The 13,343-nt window shown below is 43.5% G+C and overlaps 1 protein-coding gene across 1 annotated transcript in view; it reads right to left on the reverse strand.

The window, feature by feature from the left end:
- The window catches only part of MYO10 (myosin X), a 161,165-nt gene that overhangs the window by 123,342 nt on the left and 24,480 nt on the right, over window positions 1–13,343 (reverse strand). Inside the window, exon 2 of the mRNA XM_056484179.1 lies at window positions 3,957–4,055. Coding sequence (XP_056340154.1) covers window positions 3,957–4,055 — 99 coding nt within the window. The remainder of the gene's footprint in view (window positions 1–3,956; window positions 4,056–13,343) is intronic.

A 13,343-nucleotide genomic window follows, 5' to 3' on the forward strand; every position in this document is an offset into this window, starting at 1 on the left:
CTCTCTGGGCAATATATTCCAGTGCCTCACAACCCTCAAAATAAAAAAAAAAATCTTCCTTAATCTCATCTAAATCTACCCTCTTTTAGTTTAAAACAACTATCCCTTGTGCTACTGCAACAGGCCCTGCTAAAAGGTTTGTCCCCAGCTTTCTTGCAGGGTCCCTTTTGGTACTGGAAGGTGCTATAAGGTCCCCCTGGAGCATTCTCTTCTCCATGCTGAACAACCTCAAGTCTCTCAGCCTGACCTCATAAGAGGTTCCATCCCTTTGATCATTTCCATGGCCCTCCTCCATGGCTCCAACAGGTTGATGACCTTTCTGTGCTGGGGGTCCCAGAGCTGGACCCAGCACTCCAGGTGAGTGGAGTAGAGGGGCAGAATTCCCTCCCTTGGCCTACTGGCCATGCTGCTTTTGATACAATCCAAGATACAGTTGATGTTCTAGGCTGTCCACACACTGCCAGCTTTTCATCCACCAGCACCCTGAATCTCTCTTCACAGGGCTGTTTTCAATCAATCTGTATGGATACCAGGGGATGTCCCAGCCCAAAAGCATGGACCATGTATTTGACTGCATAGAACTTCATGAAGTATATGCATGTGCCCACTTCTCCAGCTTGTCCAGGTCCCTCTGGATGGTATCCCATCCTTCAGGCCTGTCAGCTGCATCTCTCAGCTTGGTGTCACCTGCAGACTTGCTGAGGCTGTGCTCTATCCCACTGCCAATGTCATTGATGAAGGCATTAAACAGTTCTGCTCCCAGTCCAGAACCCCAAGGGACATCCTTGTCACCAATTCAACTCTTGACCACCACTGTCTGGATGCAACCATTCAACCAATTCCTCCTTCACCAAAGAGTTCATCCATCCAATACATATCTCCCCAGTTTAGACGAAAGAAGATGTTGTGGGGTTCCATGTCAAAGGCTTTAGAGAAGTTCAGACAGATGACATGCACAGCTCTTCCCTTCTTCACTGATGTGGTCACTCCATCATTTCCATCCCACAGTGGCAGCACAGCAGCAATTTAATCATGAGTACATTACATCTTGCCCATCAAATGGCACTCTACAATTCTGTCTGGCTCCTTTCCTGCCTGGAGAAAGGCATGTAAAGAAAGCAAGGGTAGCCTGTCTCTGAAAGACATGCTTTTATTCTTTTGGCCATGTGCCAGCCCCAACCTTCTGTTACTGTAAGGGACTATAACCTTGGAGAGGCCACCTTCCTCCAGTAAACTACATATCACCAGCCTGTGTGGAAACAGGCTCCCACACCCAGCAGCATTACTTCAGCTTTGTCACACACAATCATAGCAACTGACTGGAGAGGCAACAGAAAGAACTGTAACAACCAAGTTGCACATTCAGGTCATACAAAATGAATATTTTATTCACAAACCTTTTAGTTTTCCACTATGCCCTCCACACAAGGGTGGATGATGAGCAAGTTGAGAGAGTATGGGTCAGGACAAAAGGGCAGACAAGTGAGGGTGTTTGCTCTGTGGATGTCTGCTCCAGGAGCCCTTCTACAGGCAATTACAGCAGCCTCAAAGTCACATCAGTGGGGCTTTAACTACCCTGACATCTGCTGGAAAGCTACACAGCAAAGCATGAACAGGCTAGGAGGTTCCTGGAAATCACTGATGACAAATTCCTGTCATAGACACTGGAGGATCCCACAAGGAATGATGTGCTGCTTGACCTCACAGTAAACAACATCTCCTTATTGGAGATGAAGTTTTGTCACAGCCCTGGCTAGAGTGGCCATGAGATGGTGGGGTTCAGTATAGATGAAAGAAGTAGTACGGCAGTGAGCAAGGTTATGACCATGGACTTTGAATCAGCTAACTTTGGCCTCTTTAGGGACACTCTTGAAAGAATTCCACAGGAGCAGGCCTTGCAGGCCCAGGGGAGTTAGTCAGTAATCAAAGCTCACTTCCTTCAGGCTCAAGAATAAAGCAACCCAATGAGAAACACGTCAGACCAAGGGTACAAGAAACCGCTGTGAATGAATAAAGAATTGTCATTGCTCAAGTATAAGCAAAAAAGTTCACAGGAGATGAAAGTATGGTATTGCCCCCTTGAAGAGAATTTAGAAAGGTGATCAGGGTAAGCAGAAATGAGACTAGAAAGGCTAAGGCCACCTAGAATTAAATCTGGCCAAGCATGTAAAAGATAATAAAAAGGGCTTCTTCAAAAACATCAATACAAGAAGAAACCAAAGGATAATGTGGGCCCATTAATAAATGTAGGGGGGACCCTGGTAACAGAGAACAGAGAAAAGCCAGAGTTGCAGAATGCCTTTTTTGCATTAATCTTCACTGACAAGACCAGTCCTCATGGAGACAAGGGCAAAGGAACGTCAGGAGGAAGACCTGCCCTTAGTCAAGGAGGATTTGGTCAGAGAACACCTAGGCAAGCTCGACATCCACAAGTCCATGGGCACTGACAGGATGCATCCATGAACTGCTAAGAGAGCTGGCAAACATCACAGCAAGGCCACTCACAATCACCCTTCAAAGGTGATGGAGATCAGGAGAGGTGTCTGAGGGCTGGAAGAAAGCAAACGTCACCCCAGTCTTCAAAAAGAACAAGAAGGAGGATGTAGGAAACTACCAGCCAGGCAGCCTCTCCTCAGTCTGTGGAAAGGTGATGGAGTGCCTCATTCTGTAAGCCATCTCAACCCACACAGGAGACAAGGTGGTGATCAAGAGTAGTCAGCATGGCTCACTAAAAGTAACTCATGTTTGACCAGGCTGATTGCCTCCTGTGCTGAAATAACTATCTGGATGGATGAAGGGATATTTTCTACCTTGACATCAGCAAGGCCTTTGACACTGCCTCTCACTAAATCCTCATTAGGCAAACTCAAGAAGTGTTAAGCTGGATGAGTGGACAGCAGAATGGATTCAGAACTGGCTGAGTGGCAGATCACAGAGAGTTGTGATCAGTGGTACAGAGTCTGGTTGGAGGTCTGTCACTCATGGTGTCCCCCAGGGTTCTATACTGAGTCCAGTGATATTTAATTTGTTCATCAATGGCTTGGATGAGGGAATAGAGTCCCTTCCCAGAAAGTCCACTGCTGACACTGCTGAGAGGAGAGGTCGATACTTCAGGTTGTGCAGCCTTTCAAAGGGACCTGGACAGGTTGGAGAGCTGGGCAAGAGAAGAACCTTCTGAAATTCAACAAAGGCAAGTGCAGGCTCCTGCACAGAAGGACCTGGGGATCCTGGTGGACAACAAACTGTCCATGAGCCAGCAGTGTGTCCTTATGGCCAAGGAGGCCAATGGGATCCTGGGATACATTAGGAAGAGCATTGCTAGCAGGTCAAGGGACATGATCCTGCTCCTCTGCTCAGTACTGGTGAGGCCACATCTGGAGCACTGTGTGCAGTTCTGGAGCCCACAGTACAAGAGAGACACAGAGCTTCTGGAGCAGGTCCAACAGAGAGCTACAAAGTTGGTAAATAGTCTGGAGAATCTCTCTTATTCTCAGCCTTAAGAAAGGCTGAGGAAGCTGGGCCTATTCAGCCTCAAGAAGAGGCAAATATGAAATGACCGCATTAATCTCTACAAATATCTGAAGGGAGGATGTCAAGAGGATGGAGCCAGGCTCTGCTCAGTGCCAAACAGCAGCTAGAGAGGTTACCATCAGAAACTGATACAGAGGAAGTTCCACCAAAACACAAGGAAAAACTTCTTTACTGCAGGTAAGGGGTGACCAAGAACTGGAACAGGCTGTGCAGAGAGGTTGTGGAGTCTCCCTCACTGGAGATATTCAAGAACCACCCGGACACAGTCCTGTGCCATGTGCTTTAGGATGACCCTGCTTGAGCAGGGAGGTTGGACCTGATGACCCAGTGTGGTCCCTACCAACCTGATCCACTCTGTGACTCTGAAAGCTTATTTTTTAACAGATTTGTGAAAAAGACAAAACACAGAGGAGCAATGCCCATACCTGACCATAGTCTGTCCTGAAAACGACAACTCCTTCTGCACAGGAATGAACAGTGCTGGGATAATGCTGGTTATTTTCTCGCAGCCAGACCCGAGACCCCTGCAATAAAAAAACAGAGTTATAGATGACAGAAACACCGAAAAAAGAATTCTACTCACTATTTTTCTCTAGAAATATTTATCAGGGAATAGGAGAGAAAGAGAAAGCAAATCCAAATAAGCAAGTGAAAGAAAATAAAATAATCTCTTAGTAAGTATTTGTTTGTTTCTGCTCGATGAGTAAACACAGGAGAACTACACTGAAGTGCCTTTTATTTTTTTTAACAAGTTCCTAAATACCGGCAAGAGCAGCTGGAGCCAATCCTCTGAGTCAAGTGCCTCATGCTAGCACATGTAAAATTACAGAACAGTGTTTGAATTTACACACAGTTTAGAAGATCCGCCCCAAAGCCAGCTGGCTCCCTACCTGTTTATTTTCAACTTCAGTCAGACAGACACGCCCAGCACTTCTTTCACCTTTTTTCTAAACTACTCCCCTTTATATGGTTCTCCTCCCTTGGCTGCACAACAATGTAGAGGATTTAAAAAAAAAAAGGACTAACAAGTAGCAAGCGAGGCTACAAAGAACTGATATTTGTTTTGGAGGCATCTGAGACACTGTCAGTGAGACACCTAAGTCAGTCCAATGGAGCAGGTGGAGCTTAATGCTGCACCTATCACCTGGCTGGTAGATGCAGCATTAAGAAAACAGAAATATCTAGCACCAAGAACAAGGAAAGAGGACCGCATCTGCAATAGCCACTCAAGTTGTTCCTGTGTAGGAGACTTTAGCTGGTATGAAAACACCGAGCAGCAGTGACCCATGGCCTGATTTCCAACCAAACTACACTCCTGTTCTCTTCAAACACCTGGCTCCATATCAGGGCTACAGTATTTTAGTGGCTTTCAGAGAGATTTTTTTCACCAGAAAAGTCAAACATCCTCTTAAAGAAAAAGTAAAGGAGTGGTAGGAAAGTGCTGGGATATACCCTGACAACCACAAGGCCTGGGTGTACAACAATTAAAATAATTTTGCATGCTAGCATCCAAAGGCCGTCCTTGCCTGAATTTTCACACAGAGAAACCAGACATAAAGTCTTTTTAAGGTGGTGGGGGTGCAGTCCTAAGTAATAATCAAGACAAATATGGATTTTTATTCTGTTGCCTATTCAAGGTGAGTGGCTTGTGAGCTTACCAAGGACTTCAGCCACATTACAGGTTACATATGCTTTTATGCTTAATGTTGAATAAATGTTATTCTTCTTTCTATGATGGGACAATAGCAGCACTGAGATAAAATAGTACTCATGGAGAATTTAAAAACTCTTGCTCTTGGAGCTCCCTAAATGGGAAGGGCTCACCTGGACACAGAGGATGAGGTAAGAGCAAAACTCTTTTCTGCCACTGTATCTTTTCACAAACTGCTTTCCATTTTCAGTGCTGCAAATACCTGTGGAGCATTTGCACTTTTATTTCCAAAACTTTGAGTCAGATGGTTTCTAGGCATACAGCAATTCTGAAGCAGCTCAAATGCAAGGTTTGTCAACTCAAAAGTGCAGGGTTAAGGCAGATGGAAGTGGAAAGGAGAGTGCCAGTACCTGAGGTGGGTGAGAGGGGGGACAGGGAACTAGAAAACAATGGGGAGATGGCTCCCCAGAAATGGTAAGAGCCATAGATAAGACTTGAATATTAAATTCAAAATCCAGGAAGAGCAGCTGAACATTTCCACCCACTCTCCTGGGTCTACATCAGACTTTGGTAATCAGAAAACCCAGGGCACTGCTTTGTTTTTATTCTCTTGAACATCACAAACATCTCCATGCTGACTGGTCCAAGGGCACCTCTCACCCTGCACTTCCCAGAGGAAGGAAGGCTGATGTGAGGGCATTGCTCTTGGACTTCCTCTGCTACCTCTGCACCAGAGCCAGCAAGCAGAAATGTCCTGTGTCCCTCGGGTACAGGCACAGGAGTGATGACAACTTTGAAGGCTACATATCTGGTACTAAGGAACATCTACCACAACCATCATGCAGAGACAAAGGGGTTTTTTCACATTAATGCAGGTGCTGCCATCAGCTCACTGTCCCCAAGAGTGCCCGAAAGTGAAAACCTGAGGCTTGCAGCTGCCTGTCAACCCTGTGGGGCTGGGTGATGCAGAGCCCACTTAACTCACCATGCAATGGCTCTAAAGCCCATAAGCACGAGTGCCCAGCAAGAGAATTGATATGATGATGCACCCATGCTACACCATGCCATACAATGAAAGCAAGTGAGCTGAACTTTGCCTGGGATTCCTGCATGTCCTCAGCCACCTCACTTCATCTGTGCACCCCAGAAGGCTGAAAATGACAGGGACCTCTGGAGAGCCCCTAGCCCAGGGGCTCAAGCAGGCTCACACAGAGCTGGCTGTCACTCCCACACTGGCACTCAGTCACTCCCACAACAGAAAGTGTTTCCTGATGTTCAGTGTGAGTCTCCTGTTTCAGCCTGTGCCCACTGCCTCTGAGCCTGTCACTAAGCATCACCAAGAAAAGCCTGGCTCCCTTCTCTTTTATCTTCCCTACAGGTATTTACACACACTGTGAGACTCCCCCTGAGCCTTATCCAGACTAAGAATTCTATCTCTCTCAGCTTGTAGTCCTAGGAGAGAGACCCTTCATGATCTTTCTGTCCTCTTTTAGACCCTATCCAGTATATCCATGTCTCTCCTGCACTGAGGAGCACGGATGGACACAGCTCACCAGGGCTGAGCAGAGGGGTAGGATCACCTTCATCAACTTGCAGGCAACACATTAATAACATGTAAATATGTGAACATGTGAACATGTAACATTTTACTAACATGTTCAACAGTAATGTCTATAGAAACCTCACAAGATGAGATACCTCACAAGATGAGATACTCCTGACTTAACACAGGACAGCAGAAGAACAAATCCTCATTAAACCACCCCACTCCATCAGACAACCACTGTTCCACATTTTAATATTTTGCTGTTACTAGTGGTGTTATTATGGCATAAAATGAAAGGACTAAAAGGTTGTCTAGCTCTCAGAAAATTTTTATTTCATTAGTCTTTTCTGCCTTGACTTAATAACCTCACAGGAACAAGGCACAGCAAAGCTTCACCCCACAGCAGTCACAGTTTGGTTCACAAATTGCACGGGATTTAATGATGGTGGTACTGTCACCATCAGGTTCTGGAGACCTCATGGCTTGAGGGGTGGATGCATGTACTAATGTCACCCCAAGCAGCAAGGAGAATTTGGTCCCAGCCTCCCACCTTCTACCTCACAGAAATACTTTTGCAAGCCTGCTGCTGGGCACTAAAGGTCTGTCCTGGTCAGTCTTCACCGTCTCCTTCTACGTGAGCTCAATGCACCTAAATGCACACATAAAAAGCAAAAAAATCATTCTGCCAAAATCCAGTCAAGTTCTTCAAGTGTTTCAGACAACCAAACCCCTGTTATTCCACTGGTTTATTATTTGCCAGCATCTCAGAAGCTCAAGTAACGTGAAGTTTATGCTTTCAAGAGCAATGAAAAGCTTGTAAACATTAAGCCGCAACAAAATTTGCCAAAACCTCAGCATTCAAAATAGCCTCTCAGAAGGGGAAAAATGTTTTCCATCTTGAAATTAAATAATTAACGCTGCAAAGTCTTTTTTTCTTGCTATGAAGGGGAAAAGAAGGGGCCTGAAGAGAAGCCTTCACTTGGTTGGGCTAGTGGTATAATAAGCTTTTTAAAGCAGAGAAAGGGGTTGATTTAAACAAATGTACATTGTTAGGGGTCAATAGCTGCTATTCAAAGGAGGCTGGAACAATGCAGTTCACAAAGCCAGAGGCATCTGGAATGCAAATACAACATGTTCCCTGGCAAGGTAGCTCTACAATGGAGTGTCTGTCCATGTGCCTTCCCCTCTGGGTAGAGGCAAAACAAAAAAGGTCTTGGCAAGAGATACCTCGACAACTATGCAAGCTACAGACATTGATCCAGCTGCTATCCCTCTGCAGTGCATTAGCCAGGCACCAGTGACAAAATCTTCACCAGTGCCTAATTTACGACAAGACTTGGCATACAAGACCCACCTGAGCAAGGAATCCTCTCAATGCGCATCGTGGCTACAATTGACTTGAACCTCTTTCACAGGGAGAAGCCTGGTGTCTTGGGTTACTCCAGAGCTCCCTGACAAGCCAGCCTTCTGGTACGAGGGCAAAGAAAGCCATGGAGCACTAACTACAGCCCAGTGTTTTTTATTTCCATGAAGTAAGGTTGTAAAAATACTTAGAATGGTGTTTGTAGAAGAACAGCCATATGCCATCATTTCCGTAGCAAATAAATTTCTAGTGACTGCAAAACTGAAGGGAAATAGCTTTGCAAATCTCACAGCTGCAAGACCACCTGGAGAAGTCCTGGGTCTTCCTATCTCACAGATTTTGATGCTGAAAATGCAAACACTACTTCTTATCTTCCTCAGTACTCTCTTCTTGGAGACAACAAAAATACCTTATTTTTTCACTTTCTGTTGGATATATATGCTGAAAAATCACAAAATTAATGATTAACTTTATCCCAATTAAGTAAAATGGTGGAGCATTCATTGCAAAACTCTAATTAACAAGTCAGATTTTGTATGCATCCATGCTGTATGCTGAATAAAATAACTGCACATTAATTATATTTTATATACATATATATCATATATAGGTCTACATACGAAACAGTGGATATTGTAAAACACCTGTGTTCTCATCTCAGTGCAAACACTACTCATTCACACCTTATAATGTCAAATCCATTCAACACATCACTGCAGTTGATTCAAAAGAGTTAAAACTGCTTTAAATTAAGAGCTATGAATGTAGGTTATGCTGCATCTGCATTCAAAAAGCAGTCACTATTGAGGCTTGGCAAAGTGAAAGGAACAATAGACAATATGTATTTAGAGAACCTTTTGTTCATGCACCTCAGTAGCTTGGCTAAATACAAAGTCTGAGAGACAGGAAAAGATGTTATTAACTAGGTCAAGCAGGACATAACTTTTTAATGCAAAAGATAACCAAAACCACATTTCTCTTCATTCCTTCTCTTTCCTAAGTCACAAACTGATGATGATTAAGGAGGAGCCACAAAAAGAAAGAGGTTATCAAGAAAAAGACACGATTTTGCTAATTTCATATTAATAGTCAGTTATATTTCTGAAAACTCACTCTTCCCTATTGGCTTGGCTACTGAAAACAGTTAAATTTAGGTACCCAAAAACATATAAAGTGCCTGGCCAGACTACTCAGTGGAAAATTCACTGGAAGCTGAATACCCCTCACTGACTTCAATTCACATACGAACTATTCAGCCTCTTGAGCAGAAAACCAGACCTGTTCTTCCATATCTAAGTCCAGGGAAACAAGCAGTAATGGCCATTTCTCTGATGTATTGCTCTTTAATTTAGAATGTTGGTCTAGATGCCCTCCTTTGCACTGCCTGGCTCCCTTGGTGCTGCTTTCCATCAACAAAAGGCTTCCAGAAGAGCTGGTCATCAGCAGTGGCTGAATGTGGGAACTACTGTTAAGGTCTGTGGTTAGCTACTACTGTCACATGATGTACAAAAGTGAAATAAATTAACACTCCAGAAATTGCTCCAACACAGTGCCACCAATAGGTTCCATTTCTAGACAGCCAGCCTACCCCTCTCTGTCAGCAGTCAGAAATTAGTGTTTATTCAGGGATGATAGGGTGGAAAGGAATGGACATTACAGAGAAGGACTAGTTGAACCCTGTACATAGTGAGAGAAAGCACAACTTTGTAAGTTTATTTGAAAATGCAAACTAAATTTCAGTTTCTTGAACCCAACTTCATGAACTCATCATCTACATAAATCAAGGCACATACTTAATCCAGCCAAATGGGATAAAAGTACTTTCCTCAGAAAACACTCAGGGGCAAAATACTAACACCTTCCTCTCAACAAATTTAATACTATTTCTTAAACAATACTATTTTCTTTCCTGTTTTAAAGCAGAACAAAGCCATGGAGATGCTTCCATGGGATATAAGGTCAGTTCAGGGGGGGTTAGTTTCCTGCAGAGCAAAATGTCCTTGAAAATGAGATGTTTCTGTTGTCTGTCAATCCCCCACATCAGATCAAAGCACCAGCTCTCCTGCTCCTGAGGTCTGTGCAACAGCTGCTGATTAACCTTGAACAGGCTCCATCTCCTCCTGTTTCAGTAACTGGAGATAGCACAGAGCTAGTGATGGTATACTACTTAAAAAAAAAAAACTGGATTAAAACATATATTATTACTGACTTGAAAGGGAACCAGAATAAATTTGTACCTTCCTCAGCCCTTTGAAGGCACCAGCCCTTCTAAGACCAGTGCTTCATGTAAGACAGTATTTTCTACATAGATTAAAAAAAACCAAACCAACAAATAACAGCACAAACATTTGTATCTTCCAATTATGCCCAACACAAGCAGCACACAGACATTACTCTCAATATATGCAGGTGGACAAGCATGTTCCTCCTCATCTTCTGCTGTTCAGCGTGAAGACACCCATCACTAATAGATCTCACTCAAAAGCCAAAAGGCAATTCCATCAAAAAGCTATTGCACTTTTCTCTCTGCTAGAACACTGAAGATATGGTTGTCAGCTCTTGAGGACAACAGATTTCTGAATGGCTAGGAAGCAGCAATTTTATCATGCTGTCAAAAGCAAACCCAGCAAGAAGATATCATAAAGTCTTTTTGGAAGAGTTATTGGTATTGGTACAGTCTGAGTTATGACTTTCATGAGAGATTCACCAAATTTGTTTTGACAGGTTTTACAAAACGCTTTTTATCACTTTCAAGACTGCCTAACCCATATCTCAGCATCATGGCTGCAAAAACATGACAGTGCAGGAGTCTGGAAAGCCTACTGCCATTATCAACTGTGGTCAAGTTAGACAGGCTGCTAGCAGACAACAGCTTGTTCTCATGCCTGCAAATGAAAGGTAAAGAAGCAACAGTTTCTGTGCAGTCGAGACAATGACATGTCTGATTAATTCTGGAATTAAAAATCATTGCTCTAAGTACTATTTAGCAACTGACTATGAACAGAAGTGCAAAAATGAAGCAGGGAAACACATACAGCAACTTTTCTCTATCTATGGGATCTGCAGTTTCAAGTCCCACTTTACATCATCATCAGCTGGTTATCACAGACTTGCCTGGTTTATGGCACTGCCTCCACCACTGTCACCCCTCTACAGTAGCTTGGAGGCAGGATTTTAATCTGTTCAAACTCAGTAAGGAAGATAAGTAATTCAAAAAGAAAACAAGTGGGTGAGGAGAAGGAAGAGGAGGCAGCTACTGATGACAGCACTGAGGTGTAGTGACATGGGCAAAAAGTGCTTGAGGTCACTACACATCTTTCCCTCGGGATCTACATCATCTAGCAATGGCCAGGCAAATGACTGACATTCTGGTGTATTCATGGCCATCTTAAAAGTACCATGTAATTCTCTCCCCTTATTTGAGTTCTTGGAGAGGAATATACTCAAAAACCCCTTTAAAATTTATACTGCGAATCAAACAAGCCCTAACTCTGCATCCACAGAACTCAGTAAGAGTTGCAGTTCTGGCTTTGATGACAGCACAGTTTTGTTAAGCACCCATATTTCTTTCAGAAACTCATTTTTTAATTCATTACAGTCATGACCACACATGAACAAAACAACAGAAACAAAAAAACCCTAACAACAAAGCCAAACACAGAATTTCCAACAGGTATTTTAAGGAACACAGAACCAAGGGCAGTGTGCAAGAAAGCAGCAGGGGAAGAGAGACTCCACTAAGAATCTTTCACCAAAGCCTACAGCAATGCAGCCAGCAGGAGTAGCTGTTCCAGACCACTGCCCCAACAAGACAACTTCAATCATCACCAGCTTCTGCTTGCATACTCTTTGCCACGTTATCTAGTCAGCTCTCACACTGCTGTGCAGCTCTACCAGTGACCCAGGGAAAAGGAGAACAGCCTGCCAAAATGTCTGCAGTCATCCACCATGCCTGGTTGGGCCTGGAAGTCCCCAGTCCACAAGCTGCCAGCTTGGCAATGTTTAATGGTACATGGCATGATTATAAATGCACATCAAGGGGGAGAAGGATTTTTAAATCCACACATGTGAAAAGTCATGCTAGCACTCTCTTCTCATTCCCTGCATAAGCTGCCCTCTTGGGACTGGGGTTTCAAAGACAACAAGGCAAAGCAATGGCGTGAATTTGTTCACTACCCTCCTTGTTGGAGCCAAACAGCTTGGCTCTTCTTCAGAAACTCTGCCCTTAAAAACTTAAAAGTCACCTGCCACAGGTGTCTAGCAGTCTCAAAACCACTTTTCACAGGTTTTGCAAAAGACCCAAGCAGTTTTTTCACCATTCTCTTGCCTCTCCTGTCTGGACACAAAGCAGAGGCCAGGCAAGCCAACTCACAAGCACCAGCCACAGGGCACGGGAGAGAGCAACCATTCTGAATCAAGGTTCAGTTTAGACTGAACTTGAGAGATGGTTCTCATTGACTGTCTGCAAAGCCTGAGGAGAGTCTTGTTTTCAAAATGTGAACTTCTGCTTCCAAATGTACATGTTCAGCCACATTTTGAAACATTTTGTTGAGGAAGAACATCTCAATTGACTACTTCAAAGCTGATTAAGTGGAAAAACATTCATTTTGGCACATTTGCTCTGAAGAGAAGCATTTACCTTCATGAGACATTAGACTTTCTATTAGATTCATTAGTCAAGCACTGTTCAGTTCTTAACAATATTCTCTATGTACCTGGATATGGAAATTTTTGAAGATAATCCAGTACAAAACAACTATACACTATATAGTAGTACTATTTTTCCTACAGATGCTAGTTGAGCTACACAGCATGGATATACCTTGTCTAGAGGGGCTTTGTAACAATTCAGCCTGTTTTGAACTTGCAAAGCAGATGAACTTTCTGATCAATATGCATTTTCTACCTTTGAATAGCCTTTGTCAGCTATCTGATTTTATTTTGGTAGTATTAGTCAAAGTCTTCTTGCATCAAGAAGCATCACTGATACAATGCCAGTGTTGCACCTAAAAGCAAGAAGCAGGAATTGCATTTAGGAAGGTAAGGACTATTCCTGGCTTCTACGAAGCTCAGAGTTCCCTTTTTCTTTTTTCCCCTTCTCATGCCAAAGAAGCAGGGAATTCCAGGAAAGCATACCTTTACCCAAGTGGGATTCTGGAGTGAAAAAATTAATCCATATTAAACAACAGACTGTGCAAGCTAACAAGCATACTTAAAAATTATTCCCAAGAATAATACTACAGCTTTCACTT

Source organism: Oenanthe melanoleuca, chromosome 2, assembly GCF_029582105.1.
Source record: "Oenanthe melanoleuca isolate GR-GAL-2019-014 chromosome 2, OMel1.0, whole genome shotgun sequence".
NCBI classification, from domain to species: Eukaryota; Metazoa; Chordata; class Aves; order Passeriformes; family Muscicapidae; genus Oenanthe; species Oenanthe melanoleuca.